Source organism: Sapajus apella, unplaced genomic scaffold, assembly GCF_009761245.1.
Source record: "Sapajus apella isolate SASKATOON/1434 unplaced genomic scaffold, GSC_monkey_1.0 scaffold123, whole genome shotgun sequence".
Classification (NCBI taxonomy): Eukaryota; Metazoa; Chordata; class Mammalia; order Primates; family Cebidae; genus Sapajus; species Sapajus apella.
In genome coordinates this window covers 3,470,036-3,492,316 of record NW_022437063.1, presented here as the reverse complement: position 1 = coordinate 3,492,316, position 22,281 = coordinate 3,470,036, and the positions used below count along the sequence as shown (strand labels likewise).

Below are 22,281 nucleotides of genomic sequence, written 5' to 3'. Positions count from 1 at the left end.
AGGGCAGTACACCTCTGGTCCCAGCAGGAACATTCTTGAAGCACCAGTGACCACCAAGGCTCCCGCCCAGCAAGAGGCAGGAGCTGAGGACACCGGTCCGCATCCCGGACACGAGCTCTGCGGTCTAGGAGGAGGGGCCCTTACCCTCAAGGCAGAGCAGCAGGGATCCCAAGGCAGTGGATGGGGCGGCTCAGACCTCAGTTGCTGTGGCTGCTCCTGCAGTCCACCTGCCTTTCCACACGAGGGCCCCCGTGAAGGCAGCGGCCAGACTCTGTGTCCTTGAAAGAATGTTTATTCCACGCCGTCCCTGCATCCCCTCCATAGGGTTCCCTCATTGTGCTGAGGTGGGAAGCTCTCCCGGGGGAGGCAAAAGGGAACTCAGGCCACCCCACCAGCCAGCAGATGCTCTGGCAGCCGGAGCTCCAGCCTGGAGGCGAGGCTCTTTCTGGGGCTCGCCAGGCCCCTGCAGGCTTTTCGGACTCTTGACCAGCCCAGCGTTCTCCGCTTTGGGCTGTAGCAAGCCAGGCCTTGGGGACCGGACCGCTCACTAGCCGCCCAGCCCAGGGCCCTGCTCTCCAGGCTCCTCCCAGCAGCTCCATCTCTGTCAGAGCGAGGGACGCAGGTCTGGGCCCTCTTCTGCGCTGTCACTGGGGCTCTCGGTGGCCACCCCAGCTCGGCGCTGGCCCTTCTGAAGCATGTAGGTGGACGGCCCCAGCCGCAGGATCTTCCCGCTGCCCAGGCACTCGTCCCCCTTGTAGAACACGGCAAACTGCAGGGCAGAGAGGGCCTGGCATCAGGGGTTCCGAAGGGGGCCAGCCCAGGGCAGGTAGGGGCAGAGCAGTTCCTCCGGGGCTTGGCCTATGTTTGGAGCTCCAGGGGGAGCAGGGTTTGCTGTTGCCTAACAGGTGAGGAGAGGCCTGGGGCGCCCAGCAGCTTCACCAGAGGAGGTCTTCAGGGTGCCTCTCCCTGAGTGGGACAGTCACAGGGAGCTGAGCCTCTGAGGGCCCAAGCAGGAGCTGGCTGGTGACATCAGAGTGGAAATCCTCTCACAGCTGTCACTGCAGGAGCCCCCGGGAGGGGCTGGTCACACTGTGCCCTCACCAGTGGTGTGACCTGCTCCCACCCTACCTCTGGGACTCGGCCCCTTCCTCTGTAACCCAGGTGTCCTGGTAGGGTGAAAAGCAGTGCAGTCCTCCCGGAGCACAGCAGCAGCTGGGCTCACCCCCCAGGACCCCACTCACCTGTCCCGTGGCAAGGCCACGCACAGCCCGCACGGCCGTCACCCACACAGTGCCATCTTGATTAAGGGTCAGCACGCAGGGCACTGGGTAGAAGAGAGGGACCCTTGGAGGGGGCACAGGCCTTGCCTGGTTGGCCCCAGGGAAAAAGGGGCACCAGCCCACAGGGGTGAAGACCCCTGCTCAGAGGGGACGGGCAGGGCACCAGCCCAGGCCCTGGGCCTGGCCGGACAGTGCAGGGCAGTGCACTCGCCTGCTTCAGCCTAACACACGGGGCCTGCTCCCAGCATCCTCAGGGCAGGCACAGGACATAGAAGGTAATCACAACAGGGACATTCCTGCCCCCGGGTCTCCCTTCCCTGGCCCAAATCTGGTCTCGGGAAACTCAGCTTCAAAGGGCCCGTCCTGGGAAGCCCTCCCGCCAGTCACCTAGTGCCATCTGGTGGCGGAATCGGAAGTGGCACTCCATCATCTTGTCCCGGACCAGTGCTGCAGGCGGCTCCTCCGTGATCCAGTGTACCCGGCTGGTCCTCAGCAGGTCCCTGTACAGGGCTGGGTGGTCTATCCGGGGAGCCTGCGGGGCAGAATGCGAAGGTAGGGAAGCCCTCAGCATTCCTGCCACAACATGAGCCGGCTGTGGCAGCACGGGGGAGGCTGCACCAAGCACGGCTGGCAGCAGCCCGGGCCTGGCCCACTGAGCTCTGGCACTCGTGCCCCTGTCGGCCCCAAAATGCCCCCAGACACTGGCAAGATCCCGGGGGGGGGGGTGGGGTAAAAAGGTGGGTGAGCTTGCCCCCGACCGGCAGCCCCACTTTGAGGCCAGGGTCAGAGTGGTGAGGGGGTCACCGTGGTGAAGTCCCCGCAGTGGTAGAAGGCTTGGTTTCATCCTAGGTTCGGCCATCTGCACCTGCCTGACCACACCTCACTGGATTCTACCACGGCAGGAACCATCCTCAGCACCGAGGCCACCCCCTCTCCACCAGACAAGCCCTCCAAGCTCTGAGTCTCGCTGTTCTTTTGTAAAAGTGAAGAAACTGTATCTGTGTCTAGGGGTTCAGTGATTGAGAGGCCAGCAGACAACAGAGCCTGAGGAATACCTTAAAACCCTCCTGCCACCATGGCCAGTCCCAGGACGATACAGCAGGAAGGCAGGGACCAAGGACAGCAACAGTGCCTCCCCAGCTCCATGACACCACAGCGGCTTGGGGTCTTCCAAGCCCTGGTCCATAGCACCACTGGCCCTGCCAGAAGCAGCCCCAGGCCGTCTCAAAGGCCGGCCCACTCACCACAAACACGTCGCCCTTGGCACTGTCCTTCTCCACCACGTACCAGGGCACGCTCAGGCCACCTATGTTCGCTCTCTGGCCCAAGGTATACAGGAACCAACCTACAGAAAGTTTCTCAATGAGGCTGGGCAACACATTCCACCCCGAATGTCACACACTTTCTCATAAGGGCAGCAGGGGGAGGCTCTGTGGACCTCCAAGGGCAGCCCAGAGCAAGCCCAGCCAACAGAGGAGCTCACTTGGAAGCTGACTCTCCAACCCCCCAGGCCAGCACTGACCGAGCTGAGCGCATCCCATCGTCGTCCAGGCCTGGGCTAGACACAGGATGCAGTAGCCATGAACAGGTACCTTATACCCCATAAGGTACAGGTCCCAGCTGCAGGACCACCTGACCCCAGGGCCAGGATGTGGCTGGGGGCCCTGTGAGACACTACAGGCCCTTCCTGCTGAGCCCCTGAGTGTCAATCTAATGCACTACCCACCTCAGGCTGCCCCCGCCACTCTTTGCCCAAGTCTTCCCTGGCTACGCTCTGCACACCCCACACCCTCGCAATGAGTGTCAGAGAGGGGATGGCAAACTCACTGCCTCCCCCCGCTGCGGTGGTGCACGCAGGCAGAGAACCTCACGGATTTACCACGTGGCCTAGGCCAGCAGCCTCCTGCAGTGAACTGAACTGCAGGTGAAAACCACGAGTCATCTAACTGGCTCCCACTGGGGCCAGCGCTGGCAGCTACATGGGCAGGCCGGGCTCAGGAATGCCCAGCCCCGGCTCTCAGGAGCCCCGTGCTCCTCAGGATCTCCAATTCACCGTGAGACACGCCACCCCTAAGCAGCAGCCCGGCTCTCCAGGCCAGTCCCACACTAGGTCAAGACTTGCCTGATCATCACAGCAGAAGGCACATCCCCACCACTGTACTAACCCAATGCTGGCTGGTGACTAACTCAGAGCCTGTCCCCCACACCAGGCACAACACAGGCTCACGTAGGCCTCACCGCAGTAAGAGCATGCGCGGGAGAAGCGGGACACCTGGCCTCATCACCGCATGGGTCCTTCATGATTCAAGTCCTGCCCTGATATCCATCTTACTCCCCGCAGCAGCATGGAGTTCTGTGTAGTTTAACATTTTCCTTACACAGTGAGGAAATCATTCTTTTTACAGGGACTTGATACATAACTCACAGGACAGCCCTTCCAAATCAGAGGCGTGCCTGTCATGAACTCCAGCATTTCAGCTGCAGCCATATCTTGAAATGTACATAGTCCTCATCAAGGCGACTGTTCCACCCCACGCCACCCCACAGAGCCTTCTATGATCCACCGGCCGAGTGGAAGGGATGACAGGCACCCTTGGCTACGTCTCCCAGAGCTGAAACCCCACAACTCAAGGCATGCACCTCACCTTTATGTGTTCCCAGAACCTTATGGTCTTCTATGGAAATAAACTGACCAGGTCGAGGCTGCAAATACTAAAAAACAAACATTTCATTACTGATGGAGATCCGGGCCCAGAGCAGACACACGGCCCCATCTCTTTGTGTCAAAGACCACCACTCACCTGAAGAAGGAAATGTTCAAAATTTCTCTTCCCGATGAAACACATGCCCATGCTCTGAAATGAGAAGGCGGCAGCTGTGAGAGGGGCAGAGGTGGGGGCGGCCCGCACTGCACCCAGACACCCTGAGCAGGCCCCACGGCCTCCCGGCCTCACCCCACAATTTGCTTCCAGAGTAGGGGCCCACCAGCACCCTCGGACCCCAGTCACAGCCAGCACACACAAGGCCAGGGCCGACCCTATTCGGCAAAACCTCACCCAGCTGCCCTGGGGAAGAAAGCGAACCCAGTCAGCCCCTTCAGGCCACTGTCCTGTGAGAAGCAGAGCAAGGGCAGGAAGCAGGAAAGCCAGGCCTGACGCCCAGGCCTCAGGGGAGGACTCCAGAGAAGTCAGAGGAGAGAGGCACCTTCCTCAACTACAGCTGTCCTGGCTGGGGAGCCTGGGCTGTGCGCTCCCCGCTCCGGCCCCGTCAGAGGCTGCATCGCTTACTCTCTGGTTTGTGTGTCTCTAGACTACAGCTCCCACCAGAGTGACACTGGAAATGGAAGACCAGAGGAGAGGATGGGGGCGGCGTGCTCTTCAGGGAAGAGAGCTTGCTGTAGAACAGTACGGCCATTTCCATTACCAGGAAGAGACACGAAGGAGACGGCTCCCACCCCACGCCCTCCACCCTGTTCTGCCAACGCCCCGGGCGCTCTCTCCTTGAGTCAGGTTTTGCTATGCTGCCCGGGCGGTCCTCAAACTCCTGGGTGCACTCGATCATCCCAAGCACCTGGGGCCAGGGGCAGGCACCCCCAGGCCGGCTCCCCGGCTTCTCCTCAAGGCCTTTGCACTGCCCTTCCCCAGCCCTCTCTGGGACCCCGAATCCTCTCATCCTTCAGGGCTCAGGTTCCGTGTGACTTCCTGAGGCCCTGTCATCTCCATTCCCTACTTTCAGACGCCACGGAGGTGCTTCCCTCCCAGGGCCCTACACCTCCCTCCATAGACGCTTTCTAGGTTTACAGCGCTTGGCCTCCTGTCCGTGCCCCCGGCTCGCAGGTGAGCTCCGTGGAGGCAAAGATGGAACTGTGTGCGCGTCACCGTGTCCTCGCAGCCCAGCAGCACAGTGCCTGGAACAGATGGCACCAAACGAGTCTATGCCGAACGAGCAAGCACATCAGTGTGCAGATGGTGGCGCAGCACCTGCCGCTACAGGGGTCTCTCCATCACACTGCCTGGCACTCACCTGGCAGGCAGGCCATCCCAGGAGCAGCCCACTGGCTGCTAAGGCTGCAGGGAAAGCTGCCTACCACATAGGGGCAGAGGAGAGGAAAAGAGCAAGGAGCCTCGTTTAGGATGCTCCCAGATGTCAGCAGAGCCTGGTACCGTGCACCTGAGCAAACTCCTCCTATTTCTCCAAGGTCCTGGAGAAGGGGAAGTGGCGTGGGATTCCCAGGCCCCAGCTGCTCCCCAGACCGTGCAGTCGGGAAAGGAACACGGGCACTAATGAAAGGGAATGGCTCACTCGTACCTCTTTCTTCTGAAGCACGTGATGAAGTCTATTCTCAGCAGCGATTTTCTTTACAAAATCTTTTGTTAATCCCCCCAGAGGGAAGATGGTTCTCCTCAGGGCATCCTGGGAAACCTGGCTGAGAAAGAAGGTCTGGTCTTTAAAGCTGTCAGCTGCCTGGAGGAGTTTTACCGCTGCCAAGAATAAAGAACAAAAGATGTTGCAGGAATAAAAATAATGATACTTCACTTTCAACAGTGTCCTTCTGTTCACTTAGCCAGACTAGCCCTAGCCTGTCAGAAGCAGAAATCAACACTCAATAGCAACTGCTAGGGAAAGGACCACCACTGGGGTAAATGTGAGAAACACTCGCGCTCCAAAGAGACAAAGGATTTTATATGACAAAGTATTCCAGCTCACACTTATTAGACGAAACATCACATGAAAAAAATGTTCTGAAGTGATTAAAAAAAAAAAAAAAAAAAAAACCCTAAAATAAATTCAGCCCAATCTTGGAAAATTAAGTAAGCTGGCGGCCTGCAGAAAACTGCCCTGACGTAGTGTCAGCTGCGCTTTCTTCCAGCAACCGCAGACATGCCCGCGCCACGGTAGGTTCAAGGACTCTACACTTTCCCAGGTTCACGGCCGCGCGGGCAGCACAGCCTCCAGCAGCGCTCCACCTGTGAACGCATTAGCTTTCTTGGTAAAGACATTTTTTTTTAAGAGTCTCAGCCGATATCTGTTAGGGGCCCCTGCGGTTCCTTCGACATTCCCTATGTGATTGTAAAGAACCATTTTTGGCTTTAAGGCAACAAAGCAGAGGCGTGAGTAAGCCTGGCTTAGAACTGTCCAGTTCTCCACTCTCAGGTTCAGTGATCAGTGGTGACACACTTAAGATGAATGTCAGTTTTATGGCTTCTGTCAACCTTTCTCATCAACAACTCCTCATGAATTACACTCAGAGAGCGCCACAAGCAGCCCATGTGCCCTTCCTGGCTTGGCACAGCCGCGCGTGCAGCACACGCTCTGTGTAGCTAGTGTTCTCCGTCTGATTCCCACGTCAGCCGTGAGACGAAAAATTATCCCCACGTTACAGAGGGAAACTGAAGCCTGCCTAGTCATTACACGACTCGCCCACAGCGACGCAGGTGCAGGTGGCGGAGCTGAGACTGCCCAGCCTCCCGAGTCCCACTCTCCTGTCAGGTATAGACAACAGAACTGAGTGAGAAGTGAGACCAAGTTCGGCCATCCAGTCACCACAGAAGCAGGGCACTTCCCAGAGTCCACTAGTTTTTGTTTGTTCTATTTTTTTGAGATGGAATCTCACTGTCACCCAGGCTGGAGTGCAATGGCGCAATCTCAGCTCACTGCAACCTCTGCCTCCTGGGTTCAAGTGATTCTCCTGTCTGCAGTAGCCGGGACTGGGACTACGGGCACACGCCACCACACCCTGCTAATTTATTATTTTTATATTTTTAGTAGAGATGGGGTTTCACCATGTTGGCCAGGCTGGTCTGGAACTCCTGACCTCATCATCTGTCTGCCTCGGCCTCCCAAAATGCTGGGATTACAGGCATGAGCCACCACATCCAGCCTCAGAATCCACTTTCAACCCCAATCTAACGGCAATCAAACCTCAGAAAACTAGGAGCCATTTGCATTTTCTCCTAGTTCTGAGTCATTTTAAAACAAACTAAACATCGATGATTTTCAAAAAAGCAAGCTGGCGACCCTAACTGAACTACTGTGGAGGAAAAGCACAGACAGGAACGGATGCTCGGACGAGGCTGCCTGTGCTGGGGTCCCACTGACACGCCGTCTCCCGTGCCGCTCTGCCAGGCTGCTGGGAGCACACCGTGCATGGGAAAAGCCGCCCAGCCACAGGCCAGACCTAGGAGCGCCGGTGTCACGTGTTGACCCACCCTGAGCCCAGGCCCTCCACTGCCCCTGCGGGTGCTCTCCCTAAAGTCCCAGGCCAGGCCACAGTAACTAAAGAATGGAATAGAAACCTTGAGTGTGGCTACAAAACACAGTGACAGCGAAGACACCGTCAGAACTCCCACACATCAAACTTACTCAACAAAACGCATCCACCAGTACTGTCGGACGTTTCCAGAACACGTGGCCTATAATAAAGGCCCACGGTTCTGCAGGGCACCATGTTCTAGGAGGTAGGCAGGCGCATCTATTCAACACGGAAATAAACCCTCCATCTCCTCAGGCCCTGTACGTGCATAATTACTTTAATTCTACCCCGGAGTTCCCAAGTGGCAGGACTCTGCATTCAAACCCATGTCTTCCTGAAATGCGGGGCTGTCTTAGGGGAGTGGGCTGCTCTTCTGTGGGCTCAAGTCAGTGAAGTTACCTGATCACCCTCTGCCATGAGGAAAGTAGGAGAGAGAGAGCAGAGGGCGGCGGACGACTGCTGGCACGCTCAGGGCATCCCTGACCACGCAGAGCCCTGCGCCATCGCAGCAGCCTCCAGGATGGGCTCAGCAATGCTGAGGAGGACTCAGCGGGGGCCTGGCACAGGAGGAACAGCAGGGACTACGGGTGAGCAGAAGTGTGCTGAAATCCAGCTCTGCCACCCGAGGTGCCCAGGTCAGACAGCTTCATCCAGGCCTTGGCTTCCTCACACGTGAAACAGGATGAGAGCACACACCTCATGGACTGCCAAGAAGAGCAACGTGCAATGGTGGCTCACACCTGTAATCCCAGCACTTTCAGAGGCTGAGGTGGGAGAATCTCTTGAACCCAGGAGTTCAAGACCAGCACGGACATCGTAGCAAGACCTCACGTCTACACACAAACAATGAAAAAGCCGGGCGTGGTGGCGCATGCCTGTGGTCCCAGCTACTCAGTGGGGCTGAGATGGGAGGATCACTTGAGCCCAGGAGGCAGAGGCTGCAGTGAGAGGAGATCGGGCCTCTCTACTCCAGCCTGGTCGAGAGTGGAAACCCTGCCTCTGGAAAAAAAAAAAAAAAAATGTGTGCATGTAAAGCCCTGCCCCAGCCCCAGAGACCCCTATTCCCCAGATGGTGGGGACAAGGTTCCCTCTAACATCTGAATTTCTGGACCAAGGAGAAACGCTGCCCTCCAGAGAGGCTACAATGATGGATGCTCCCTGACACGGCTCTGAGCTCCACTTGCACTTTCACTCAACAATGTGGGGAATTCCTCTTTTCTACACACAAATGTATGCCAGGACAAGCCAGCAGCTTCCCAGCTCACTGTATGGCGTTGACTTTTTTCTAGAAAGGTGAAACTTGGCTCCCTAACACGTATAAACTCATGTGTGAACACGGCTACAAAGCCTGACTGCTGACCCTATGGGATCCACAGATCCCCAGCACACAGCACATTAAAAGTCAGCCTGAACCGCAGGCCCTTGAGCACCTGACGCTACATACAAGGCATTGGCAGACTGATGGCACCCCAATTATCACTGTCAACTATTTACCCAGATATTTCTGGAACACTTGAATCATTAACACAATGTCTAGAGCTAGATTATCAATATCTGATATAATTTTCCCCAGCCCTCACCCTGGCCGGCTGGGATATCTCTTACTGCACAATCACAGGCCCTCAGGGAAATGACCCTCTTGGTAACTGTACCTTTTCAAATGTGAATCCAAAACAAGCTACTCTGGAGGGGGAGGGACGGGGGGGGTGGGCAGCGATCTTCAGACACAACCCACTGTCATTCTTCAAAACCGTTCACTCTGTCCAAAGAGAATTCAGCTCTGACCTGGGCACTTTAACTTACCATTTCTAACTTCAAACCGATTTCTGAAAAGCCCTTCTGGCCTCTTAATGTGCTTCTGCTGAAAGACTTCTTCATCTTCCTGTGACGTTCTTGCATAGTGACCTGTGGCAATGGCATCTGCCCCTGTGACATTTTTAAAACACACAAGGACCAGGTTTTAGACTTAGACTCGCAGGCCTTGATCAGCATAAACCACGACACAAGAGTGCAGACCCCAAGTCTTAGGCTGAGGGGCTGCACAATCCCCTAAACATGGAGATCCCAGGAAATACAGGCACAGACCACATTCCATCAAACCAGCAGTCTTGAACTCTTAACCCCGTACAACCTTGCTACCAAGTTTTATTGCACCTTTAAGACCTTTCAAAAGCTAATTTCTAGCTTAAGGAAACAGTCCGAAATGCACAGAAAGATTTAAATACAAAAGAATTCATTTCAGGGTTTATCATGATACTAAGGGAGATTGTGTGCAGTGGCTCATGCCTGTAATCCCAGCGCTTTGGGAGGCTGAGGCGGGCAGATGATCACCTATGCTCAGGAGTTCAAGACCAGCCTGCCTGGGCAACACAGTGAAATCCCACCTCTACAAAAAAAATACAAAAATTAGCCAAGAATGGTGGCATACATCTGTAGTCCCAGGTCCTTGGGAGGCTGAGGTGGGAAGATTGCTTGAACCTGGGAGGTCGAGGCCGCAGTGAGCCGAGATCACGCCACAGCACTCTAGCCTGAGCAACAGAGCAAGATGGTGTCTCAAAAAAAAATAATAAAACCACCGAAACGAACCAAAACGTTCAACACTGGGAGAATCTGAGGTGAATCACAATGCATGGCCGTAACAACGGGAGTACTAACAGAGAATGTTTACCAACGCGGGAAGATGCCTGACACCATTAAGTATACAACACCACGATTCCACTATTTTTACTGTACAGAAATAATTGAAGAAAAATCTCAGGTCTACTCCTTTGATTCTGTGAGTGAAATTATAGATGTTGTTTCTCCTCTGTTATATTTTCCGTAATAAATATGTATTTTTTCATCACACTGAAGAATCATCCGGCGTGCTGTTTCTTCTTTTCATGGTACACAAAGTCAAAGAAACTAACCAGCTGCATATAAGTCCATAATCTTTTCATTGTGTAAAAATTTCAGATATTCAGGCCAGGCGCAGTGGCTCACACCTGTAATCCCAGAACTTTGGGAGCTGAGGCCAGTGGATCACTTGAGGTCAGGAGTTTTAGATCAGCCTGGCCAACATGATGAAACCCCATCTCTACAAAAAAAAAAAAATTAAGCTAGACATGGTGGGTACCTGTAATCCCAGTTACTTGGGAGGCTGAGGCAGGAGAATTGCTTGAACTCAGAAGGTGGAGGTTGCAGTGTGCTGAGATCACACCACTGCACTCCTTCCTGCCTGGGCGACAGAGCAAGACTCTGTCTCAAAAAAAAAAAATAAAAAAAACAATTACAGATATCTAGTATTTCAAGAGACTAATATGAAAGGTGCAGCAAAATGGATTCCATCCTTAACCAACCACACTAGCTCAGTGTAAACAGAAGACACAGCAAGAATTAACTGCTGCATATTAACGATCTGAAAAAGGCACTTTAGAAACATGATCTCATCTTGACTGAGTTTCTCAGAGAGAAAAAATTCCACTTTAAATCTATGTCCTTAAAGAACAACACTTCTACTAGAAAAAGCGTGGGACGCCTCTGAGCAGCACGGTGGGGTCAGGAGTCTCTTGTCCTGTGTGCGCTGCTCACGCCTTTCCTCCAGATGCAGACACAGGCACTGCAGAAGTTCCTTCCACAGAGTGCCCGACGGCCAGCCACCTAGGGGCTCCCTCAGAATCTTTGGTGACAGAGAGCTTAGCACTCTCCAAAGGCAAGCCTTCCCTTCCTCAACAGCTGCCTGTGCCTCCACCCCAGGGAACTTTTTCTTCTGCCAGTCCTAACTCTGTCCTCCGGTGTCACACAAAGAATGCATTCCTAACTCACACCCTTGACCCCTGCCACTAGGACCCCAAATAATCTCAACAGTTCATGGAGGACATATTTCTGGACACCCTGAAAATAAAAATCAATTCACATTCTGTCAGTCTGTCACTCTTTTCCTGAAGAACTGACATGGCCTAACCAGGACGGACCACAGTGGATACACCACCCCTTCCCAGACATTCTCTGATCATCAAGGTGAGCTCAGTCGGCTGGCTTTCACAAAAAGACATCACACTCCTGGCTCAGTCAGCGTGGGGGCACCTAAACCCCGCGATTTTCTGCATATTCAATGGCAACCAAGCTGGGTCTTTCCAGTCTTGTACTAGGAGAATTAATTATTGAACCTGGGTGCAAACTCTGCATTTGTCTCTATGACGTTTCCTGGTTTCGGTGTTCAGTGTTGAAATGTAGACCTTCTGTTTTGTAGGCATTTGTTTACTCCTGACTCCACAAACTAACTTTCATCATCATCCTCTCACTTTAGGTTACTCACGCATCAGATCTGCAAGTCTCATCTACATCACTGCTGAAAGTGCTGACACTACCGGGTCCCTGGCTTACAATGGTGTCTCGTGGCCCACACAACAGGGTGAGCTGCAGTGGGACACAGCAAACCCAGAGGCCAGAGCCACAACTTCAGAAACTCGTATGGTGACCCCAGTGGCAGGGGACAGGAGACAAAGAACCTAGAATTCACAAAGCATAGCCACAGACAGCAACAGGTGGTCGAAGCAAGCAATTCAGCATCAGGAAATCCAACAAGAAGAAACAGGCTAGGCGCAGGGGCTCATGCCTGGAATCCCAGCACTCTGGGAGGCCGAGGCAGGAGGACTGCTTGAGGCCAGGAGTCTGAGACCAGCCTGGGCAACAGAGTTGAGACATATCATCTCCACAAAAAATTAGCCACTGGTGGCATGCCTGTGGTCCAAGCTGCTCAGGAGCCTGGGGTGGGAGAATCTTTTGAGCCCAGGAGGTCGAGGCTGCAGTGAGTCATGATCGCATCACTGCAATCCAGCCTGGCTGACAGAGCGAGACCCTGTCTCTAAAAAAAAATTTTTTAAACCCGAATTACTTACCAAGATTATCCACAGCATAATGAAAAAAGCAACTGAATTTGATGTACTTGTTGCAAACTATGTCAGGATTGGGAGTCCTTCCTTTTTCATACTCATTCAAAAAATCACTAGAATAAAAGAAATTGACTTCAGTTCCAAGTGTGAAACATTTCTCAAAAAAAAAAAAAAAAAAAAAAATTACGTTCACTAAATTGCTTGTTAATGTAGAATTTCTCCTTGTTATACCAAAACTATAATTTTCTGCAAAACAGAAGAGCTTCAACACAAAGCCACTGTCATCAAACATTTGTTTACAGCCTGCTGCATGAGCCACCTGACAAACAGCAAGGTGTTACTCTCCGCCACCACGGCTCGGGACCACCCTCTCCGGGTAGGCTCGCAGGGCGCGTGGGGTCAGGAGTGGGGGTGGTCGTGAGGGTCTCACTAAATCCCCGCCTCTGGGACTCCTCCAACACAGCAGGGCTTGGGTAAGGAAGAGACGATGCCCGAGTGACAGCAGAAATGAAATCCCCTAGACTTGCACTGCAGGGCTGTGGGGCTATGTTATGCACTGGCTTTCATCCACAGCTCCTGGCTCGTCCCTCCCACAGCCCGTTAGTCTTCTGCTGTCATGCTGAGTGTGGTGGGCCTTAGGGGTGGGCCTCTGGCCTACACTCCTTTCAACGCATTTTTTTTTTTTTTTTTTTTTTTTTTTTGGAGACAAAGTCTAACTCTTGTCACGTCCAGGATGGAGTGCAGTAGTGTGATCTTGGCTCACTCACTGCAACCTCTGCCTCCTGGGTTCAAGTAATTCTCCCACCTCAGCCTCCTGAGTAGCTGGAATTACAGGTGTGCACCACCATGCCTGGCTAATTTTACCATGTTGGCCAGGCTGGTCCTGAACTCCTGGCCTCCCAAAGTGCTGGAATTACAGGCATGAGCCACCTTACCGGGCCCACTGCATCTTTTTCTATAGAGATGAGGTCTTGCCATGTTGCCCAGGCTGGTCTTGAACTCCAGGCCTCAAGCAATTCTCCTGCCTCAGCCTCCTAAAGTGCTGGGATTACAAGCATCTGCCTTTCTGACTGTGGGTCTTAACACCCTCCCCAGAGACAGTCCCGCTCTATATCCTGGGGGAAGGAATGGCAATGTCATGAAGCCTCCATAAAAACCCAAGAGTACGGGGTTCAGAGCTTCCGGACAGCTACACTGTGGAGGTTCCTAGAGGGCGGTCCCCAGGGAGGGTGTGGAAGCTCCATGACCCTTCCCCCATACCTCACCCGACCCACCTCTTCATCTGTATCCTTTGCAATATCCTTTATAATAAAATGTAAGTAAGTGTTTTTCTGAGTTCTGTGAACCACTCCAGGAACTGTTTAATAATCGAACCCGAAGAGGAAGTCATGGGAATCCCAACTTGAAGCCAGTTGGTCATAAGTCCTAGAGGCTCATACTTTCGACTGTTGTTGGGGGGGTCAGTCTTGGGGACTGAACCCCCAATCTTTGGGATCTGGCACTACCCCCAGGTAGATGGTGTCAGAGCTGAATTGGAGGACACCCAGTTGGTGTCCACTGCTTGGTGTATGGGGGAAAACCCCCACACCTTTGGTCACAGAAGCCTTCCTCTGTGAGGATGACTGCTGTGGTGTGGGAGCAGAGGAGAAACAGCCAGTTTCCCTACACAAGGGCTCCACGAGCCATTCTGCACCCTCAGCCTGGGAAGCTGGGTCACTGGGCAAATATACCAAAGACACTTTCCTCATGTGATGAATACACACTTCTCAGAATGAGCAACCTCCTGGGTGCTCAAAGTGGATCACGCCATCCTTATTCTGTGAATCTCTGCTCTACCAGACTAACTGGATGGGAAAAAGACGCCATCCTTATTCTGTGAATCTCTGCTCTACCAGACTAACTGGATGGGAAAAAGGTGCCACGATACCATCAAGACTTGGCAAGAATTTCAGTCTCAGAGGATTCACTTCAAGAGGGTTATGACGCCTATTTTGGGAGTTTAAAAATTGGTGTATTTTGATATAAGTCATTTTTTTTTTCATTTAACTTAAAACACTCTATTAATCAACAAGGGTTAACAAAACCAATGCTGATCAAGGTTGTCACGCAGACAGATCGTGGATCTGCACAGACTCAGATGTCACTTGTGTATCTTCAACTTTAGCAGGCACCAAAGTATTTACCTACTTCTTGCTCCCCCTAGAAGTTCATAAAAACTCTTCTTGTTCTATATTTGCAACACCTGATATGAGGACACGTTCCATTTTATTTTAATTATTAGAAAGTTATCGGGAAGCTCATTAAACTATAAACTACTTACGATGCAATCTGTGTCTCTGTGTGCCCTTTCTACATAACAGTCATCAATAGATGTTGAAGAGGTTGAACATTTACATCAGTTTTTGAAAAGACATACTGTTAACCCTTTCCTAAACAACAGACAGGAAGGTGTGTCAGTTGGCATTAGCAAAAACAATGGAGTAGCCCAGCCTCTTCTTTCACTGGAAAGAAGCCTTTCCTGTGCTTCATCAGGGAGAGAGCAGCTGAAAAGACTCAGCAGTTAAAACACATCTGGATCTGACCCTTGAAAACCAGTGGGTCTTGAGTGAAAGAATTCAAAAGAAATTTCTGCCGGGCACGGTGGCTCAAGCCTGTAATCCCAGCACTGTGGGAGGCCGAGGCGGGTGGATCACGAGGTCAAGAGATCGAGACCATCCTGGTCAACATGGTGAAACCCCGTCTCTACTAAAAATACAAAACATTAGCTGGGCATGGTGGCGCGTGCCTGTAATCCCAGCGACTCAGGAGGCTGAGGCAGGAGAATTGCCTGAACCCGGGAGGCGGAGGTTACGGTAAGCCGAGATTGCGCCATTGCACTCCAGCCTGGGTAACAAGAGCGAAACTCCGTCTCAAAAAAAAAAAAAAAAAAAAAGAAATTTCTGAGCTAGAGAGCCCTCCTAGAGAAGTGAGTGTTCAGCAGAAAGACCAATGCCTCCACAGGAAGCGGGGACTGGGTGAGGATGGAGTGCAGGCTGGCTGAAGCCCGGGGCGAGCTCAAGGGCAGCCCCAGAGATGGGAAAAAGACTCTACCCGGCCGCCTCCTCCTTTCAGTCCCTATCAAGAAGCGCCTGAAAGCAGCAGCAAGCACCGGCCTGGAAAGCCAGGGTTTTTGGGTTTTTTTTGAGACAGGGTCTCACTCTGTTGTTGCCAGGCTGGAGTGCAGTGGCACGATCTCAGCTCACTGCAGCCTCCACCTCCCGGGTTCAAGCAATCTCCTGCCTCAGCCTCCCAAGTGGCTGGGACTACAGGCACTTGTCATCATGCCTGGCTAATTTCTGTATTTTTAGGAGAGACAGGGTTTCACCATGTTGGTCAGGCTGGTCTCGAACTCCTGACCTTAGGATACACCTGTCTTCACCTCCCAAAGTGCTGGAACTACAGGCGTGAGCCATGGCACCCGGCCAAGAGCCGGGTTTTAATCCCAGCTCCGCTCCTAACTTGCCATAGTATTCAAGACAAGTCACTTTTCCTATCCGGCCTCAGAGCCGAGCTAAACTTCAAAAACCACCTCCCCTTGTACACTTTGAAAATGCTGCGCCAGCAGGTGAAGTGTCAGCTCCCTTGGATTCCCTGCTGTCACCTCAAACTCTACAGTACTCATGAGGAGTCCCCTAAACCGGCTTTCCCCAGCCACGAAGGCATGATCTTGAAACTACTGCTGCCTCCTCTCCTCTCTGGTCTCCCACACACACGTCATAAGCCCCATCACACCTTTTCTCAAAGACCCTGACAACCCTCTACACCAGCACAGCTGAAGTGCTTGTTAAAGCAGATTCTAGGGCCACCCCCAGACCCAGGTCCAATCTCTCTAAATTCCTTTTTCTTATTTCAGCAGTTCTGGGGGAACAGACAGTGTCTGTTTCCATGGGTAAGTTCTTTAGGGGTGGTTTCTGAGACTGTGGTGCACCCATCTCGCAAGCAGTGTACACTGTAGCCAGTGTGTATGTAGTCTTTTGTACCTCACCCCAGAGTCCACTGTATCATTTTATGCCTTTGCGTCCTCATAGCTCAGCTCTAAGACTCATCTTTCTAATAATGAATATAAAAACAGCAGGCAGGTGCAGTGGCTCATACCTGTAATACCAGCACTTTTGAAGGCCAAGACCAGTGGATCTTCTGAGGTCAGGAGTTCAAGACTAGCCTGGCCAACATAGCGAAAGCCTGTCTCTCCTAAAAATACAAAAATTAGCCAGGCATGCTGGCGCGTGCCTGTAATCCCAGCTGCTTTACTTGGGAAGCTGAGGCAGGAGAATCACAACCTGGGAGACAGAGGTTGCAGTGAGCCAAGATCGCACCACTGCACTCCAGCCTGGGTGACAGAGCAAGACTCCACCTCAAAAAAAAAAAAGAAGAAAGAAAGAAAAGAAAAACAGCTATGTTTATTGAATGCTTACTAATATACCAGACATAAAAACTAGAACCTAATCTTACTTAATTCTTACATAACCCTGTGAGGCATCAGTGTTATCACCATTTTAAAGATGAGAAAACTGAGGATTAAAAAAGTCAAGTAACGCCGGGTGCGGTGGCTCAAGCCTGTAATCCCAGCACTTTGGGAGGCCGAGGCGGGTGGATCACGAGGTCAAGAGATCGAGACCATCCTGGTCAACATGGTGAAACCCCGTCTCTACTAAAAATACAAAAAATTAGCTGGGCATGGTGGCGCGTGCCTGTAATCCCAGCTACTCAGGAGGCTGAGGCAGGAGAATTGCCTGAACCCAGGAGGCGGAGGTTGCGGTGAGCCGAGATCGTGCCATTGCACTCCAGCCTGGGTAACAAGAGCGAAACCCCCCCCCCCCCAAAAAAAAAAAAAAAAAAAAAGTCAAGTAACTTCTGGTTCTTTGCTGTCAGGAAATATATATATATATTTTTTTCCCAATTAAAATAACAAAGTCAAGTAAATTGCCCAAGGTCATATAATAAGTGACACAGTCAGGACTCAACACAAGGTTTTTCTGCTCCTACAGCCCACTCAGGCAGGGTAGCCTGTCTGTGCCCACGGCCTGTGTGTCAGGTGCCCGACAAGTGCCCGACAGTCAGCACAGTCAGGGCTCACCAGAGGACGAGCCCCACGCTCCTTCCACTGCAGGAGCGGAAGTCCAGGCAAACCACACAGCGGTCCTGCAATAAACCACAGGCATTTCTTCACCGCTTCACTGCTGCCCTCGCTATCCCATCTGGAGTGTCTTCTCTACTCCTCTGCTGGCAAGCCCTCCTCTTTCGTGAAGCCTTCTTGATTACTCCACACTGCAAATTTCTCCCTCCTCCCGGGTTCAGTGATTCTTGATAGAATCACTGGCACTTCCTACATGCCACGCATCACTGTCATCTCTTGTGAAGATGGATAATGTGCTCCCAATTAGACCGCAGACTCCTACAGAACAAGGTCACAGCGTAGACATCTTAATGTTCCCAGCACGCAGTAAGCACTTAATGATTGGGGCTGTATTAGATTTTGTAAGTTTCTGTTTGTTTCTTGTTTGCACAGGCACGGGGCCACGCCAGGCCACATATCACCTAACTTGTTCTCTCAGAATCCCCTTCATCGATGACCCACACAGCTCACAGGCATTGACGCTCATCTTCCAGGGGAGCCCTCAGCCTTAGCTCCCCTTCCCTAACAGGGCAACAGAAACAACTCAAGGTCCAAGAAAGCATTAAACAGACTTCAGGCAAGTGGCAAAAATGACAGGTGTGAGAGAGCTGGGAGTGCTGTGGGGTCCAGGCCTTGCCTCCAACAGAGGCCCCAAGGGCAGCCGAGGCCTCCTGCAGCTTCAGCACCACCATGGAGGGAGCGCGCTGGGCTGCACAGGAGTCTGTCAGGCTGAAGACCGCCATCCTTCCACTCGAAGGATCCACAGCGTGAGGAAGCCTCCTTTGAGCTGCAACCTGCACTCACCTGAACACATCGTTCCAATACTCCTTCACGTAGGACACCTGATGGAAAGGGATGTCTAAGATCTGGCAGACTCTGTAAGCATCTTCACAGTCTTTGTCAGCAGCACAGACCCCATGTTCGTCCAGCGAGTCCCAGTTCTTCATAAACACCCCTGTCACCTGGTAACCTGGGGATGGAAGAAAGGTCAGTTAAAGAGAGTACAGAAATCAACCTTGAGTGAAAAGGCAGTGATTTCTGAGCTCTGAGCAGTTCCCCACACGTTGTGCTCCCGTGCCTCTGTGCCTCTGTGCCTGGTCTGCCTGGCCATGTGGCTTCTGGGCTCCAGTCTCCATCTTGGTGCCTGAGTCCCCAAGATGAACGAGGTTGTGTTTTCTCATCTTTGTGTCCCCATCTGTGTATCAGCACAATACCAGCAGAATGGGCTTAGTCAATGTGTGTGAAATCCACAAAGGAAGAGTTGAAACTCAACCAAATTTTCCAAAGCACCATTCAGTTATCAGGAATGTAAAGTCATTTCAAAAGTTGCTTCTAGTTACCATCTACAACTTAGATTCTAAGTCATCAGATATAAAGATAATTAAAATGTTGACTATTTTGTAAGAGGTGACCACCTACATAGTTTATTATCTATTTTCTCCCTTTTCGATTGTAACAAAATATTCACACAAATATTGGAAAGGCCAATTTTAGCCCTCCACTACCTTAGCAAACTACACAGGTACCGACCTTATATGAGAAAGCTGGTTTTTAGGAAGGCTGAATGTAATGAGACAGGGCAAATGACTGCTGAAGGCTTCATATAGTACCCAAAACTACAGAAATGCGATGACAAAGCTTTGCCAAAACGACACCACCACACACAAAAGACCACTCCATCCTAGATCAACCAGACTAATGCTGCCTACCTAACGGTATAAAGCCCTTGATATATCATTAACGTTTTCCAGCCTCCTCTCCTTCTACCTCCATCTGGCCAGAACCAGACAACACTTCCAGGCTTCTGCGATTCTGCTTGCACTGCAGTCTGCCCGGAGGACCTCCTCCACCTCCACGTCTCTGCTTAGTGACATCAGACTCCTCTTTCAAGGCTCAGCTGAACACTTCCACCTCTGGGACGCTTTCCTCCACTCTCCCTTCTCAACAACTATTTCTGCTTTCGGTCTGCCTACCCTTCTCTTTGGCACTTGCTATACCTACCATAATAGCTACGGTTATTAACAATATAAACTAATAGTCACTAGTGTTTTCTGAGTACCTGGTATTTGCTGGGCACGGGGGTAAACCCATCAATACGTATTAAACCATCTAATCCCTCCCGTCACCCCGTGAGGCAGTGTTAGACGAATTTTACAGGGTAGGGCTTAATTAACTTGCCCAAGATCAGGAACCAAAGTCGGCGCAAAGCAGAGCTCCGCAAACGTTACTCTCTGAATGCGGCCTCCTGCGGGGAGCCACACAGGTGAAGTTAAACAGGTGCTCATTTCAGCGAGGGGCTCGAGGAATTCTAAGCACCTGTGGGGCTCCGTTTAGACGCCCGGAAGCAATGCCAATGTTTCTGGGGAAAACTCTGGCCTCCAGCGAGCGGAGAACACAGGAGACACTGAATAAGCAGACCCGCCGCGCGGCAGGTGTCCGTCTGCTGAGTGGGGCGGACAGGACCTCCCGCCGAGCGGCCACGGCGCGCGCAGAGGTCAGGCCTCCGGCCCCGGCGATCCCAGCTGCCCTCCAGTGTCCGCGGCCTCACAGGCGAACGCGGACGCCGCAGACTCGTGAGAAACCCTCCCCTCCCTTCCCGTCCCCACCCCGGCCGGCCGGCTTTTCGCTGGCGGAGCTGCAGTCGCGCACACCTCCGACCAGACAGGTGGCGGGCGAGGAGCGGAGGTCAGAGGGCGAACCTGGGGCCCTGGGAGGGAGGCGGCCTGACCAAGGCCACGGGGGACGGGGACAGGTTTTCTGGGGCACATTCGCTCGGGGCCGGGCGGGGGCCTCGCCTGCCTCACCTCTCCGCTTCAACAGCAGCGCGGCCACGGCGCTGTCCACCCCGCCGGACAGGGCGCACACGACGCGCCGCGCCGCCTGCATCCGCCCGCTGCCCCACTTCACCAGCAACTGCCGCCGCTTCCGCGCCTCGCCGGAAGTCCCGCCCCGGACGCAGGGTCCGCGCTCTCGGCCCGCCGGAAGCTGCGCCCGCGCGCCCGCGTTCCATCCGGCCCTCCCCGGCCCTGCGCACGTGGTCCCGGAGCCCCAGGCCGCGCTCGCCACTGCGGGTCCACGGATCTCGGGGCGCCGAGACCCTGCCGGGCCGCGAGTGGCTGGCTTCTATTGGAGCCGCTGCTTCGCCGTCCCCATCCGCGTCCTGGCCTCATTGCTCTTCTTTTGCGCTGTAAACCAAAAATAAAATTCTAAGCCCCCCAGCCGGCCGATGGAGCCCTCCTCCTTGCCAAGGGCGTCCTAAAGGGAACCGTCGCCGCGAGTTCGGGCCCTCGTGGCGAACGGCCGGAGGGGACCCGCCTCATCAGACCCTCCTCCCTTTGGAATTCGGACCAGCATTAACATCAAAACAGACCTGGGCCGGGCGCAGTGGCTCACGCCTGTAATCCCAGCACTTTGGGAGGCCGAGGCGGGTGGATCACGAGGTCAAGAGATCGAGACCATCCTGGGCAACATGGTGAAGCCCCGTCTCTACTAAAAATACAAAAAATCAGCTGGGCATGGTGGCGCGTGCCTGCAGTCCCAGCTGCAGGCAAACAAGAGCGAAACTCCATCTCAAAAAAAAAAAAAAAAAAAAAAAACCAGACTTAACACGGTCTGGGCGGACTCTCTGTGGCAGTACGATGGCAGGCCCTGAAAGATATCGAAGTATTTTACCCAAAAAATATATTTTAATTTTTTTTTGAGACGGAGTCCCACTCTGTTGCCCAGGCTGGAGTGCAGTGGCGCGATCTCGGCTCCCTGCAACCTCCACCTCCAGGGTTCAAGAGATTCTCCTGCCTCAGCCTCCCTAGTAGCTGGGATTCGGGGTTTCACCATGTTGGCCAGGCTGGTCTCACAGTCCTGACTTCAAGTGATCCACCTGCCTCGGCCTCCCAAAGTGCTGGGATTATAGGTGTGAGCCACTACCCCCGTCCCAGAAAATCTTTGAAGCCCCCTATGACCTGGAAGCCCCACCTTGCCTTCTAGTTTTCCCACCATTCCGGAACCAATGTTACATCTTACATGTATTGATTTATCTCTTAATGTCTCCCTAAAACGTACAAAACCAAAACTACAGCATGACCACTTCAAGCACATGTTCTTAGGATATCATGGGCCACAGTCTCTCACATTCAGCTCAGAATAAATATCTTCAAATATTTTACAGAGTTTGACTCCAAGCATACTCAGCACTGAAGCCTTTAGCTGTGAGCTGTGTGGGGCAGGGGTTTTGTGTTCTGTCCACTGCCCTATTCCATGCCCAGAAAAGCCCCTGGCCCAGAGCAGGGGCTTCATAAATCGCTGGAAGGAGAGAACGGAGGTCATCCCCCCAGGGGTGATAATCAAGCTAGGTTCTTCTCTAAGAAAGAGCTAGCATCTAGACATCCCCTACCTAAACAACAGGGAGACTCTCTGAATGAAAAACATGTTAATTTGTGAATAGGGCATTGCAATGGAAATATGCATGCCACAGTAAGCTATATGTGTATTCAGGGAGGTGAAGGAAGACAAAGGTTTTTAAAGGGAAAATGAGGACCACGTCATTGTTTTGAGATCATTCTTTGGCTACAAGGATCAGTAACAGACCAGGGTTGGACAGACAGTTGCTGAGAAGATGTCCTTGCAATAAAAGCATATTTTTTTAGTAAGGTTGTGATAACCTTTGTGTAAGGTTGTGGTTTCCTGCAGTCTTTTGTGATAGTTGTTATTATCAGGCACATA

General features: G+C 52.7%; 1 protein-coding gene and 1 long non-coding RNA gene across 8 annotated transcripts; one reads left to right on the top strand and one right to left on the bottom strand.

Moving 5' to 3' along the window:
- Window positions 1-274: 274 nt before the first annotated feature.
- On the bottom strand, window positions 275-20,797 carry TRMU (tRNA 5-methylaminomethyl-2-thiouridylate methyltransferase). 7 transcript variants are annotated; one of them, XM_032261492.1, is made up of 11 exons: window positions 20,367-20,783; window positions 18,367-18,532; window positions 12,414-12,520; window positions 9,337-9,459; window positions 5,589-5,761; window positions 4,082-4,135; window positions 3,926-3,992; window positions 2,525-2,625; window positions 1,668-1,812; window positions 1,242-1,324; window positions 275-769 (listed from the first exon to the last, which is right to left on the bottom strand). In XM_032261492.1, the coding sequence occupies exons 1-11, from the start codon at window positions 20,446-20,448 to the stop codon at window positions 605-607; spliced, it is 1,266 nt and encodes a 421-aa protein (XP_032117383.1). In that variant the 5' UTR covers window positions 20,449-20,783; the 3' UTR covers window positions 275-604. The 7 variants fall into 7 exon arrangements, with proteins under 7 accessions (XP_032117383.1, XP_032117386.1, XP_032117387.1 ...); XM_032261495.1 differs by having other exon boundaries at window positions 5,589-5,702; window positions 20,367-20,505; XM_032261496.1 differs by lacking the exon at window positions 12,414-12,520 and having other exon boundaries at window positions 5,589-5,702; window positions 20,367-20,797.
- On the top strand, window positions 8,177-15,201 carry LOC116538911. Its single transcript, XR_004263837.1, has 4 exons — window positions 8,177-8,262; window positions 13,032-13,035; window positions 14,381-14,383; window positions 15,173-15,201. It is a non-coding gene; the product is annotated as an uncharacterized LOC116538911 (long non-coding RNA).
- Window positions 20,798-22,281: the final 1,484 nt, after the last annotated feature.

What these genes read in the sequence shown, in the direction of transcription:
- TRMU (XM_032261492.1), bottom strand. Translation starts at nt 20,448, where the DNA reads ATGCAGGCGGCGCGGCGCGTCGTGTGCGCCCTGTCCGGCGGGGTGGAC. An exon ending in TTATGCTGTGGATAATCTTG is followed by an intron (nt 9,460 to 12,413) that starts GTAAGTAATTCG and finishes AAAATGTCACAG; the next exon opens with GGGCAGATGCCATTGCCACA. An exon ending in CCAAGGGCGACGTGTTTGTG is followed by an intron (nt 1,813 to 2,524) that starts GTGAGTGGGCCG and finishes TCTGCCCCGCAG; the next exon opens with GCTCCCCGGATAGACCACCC.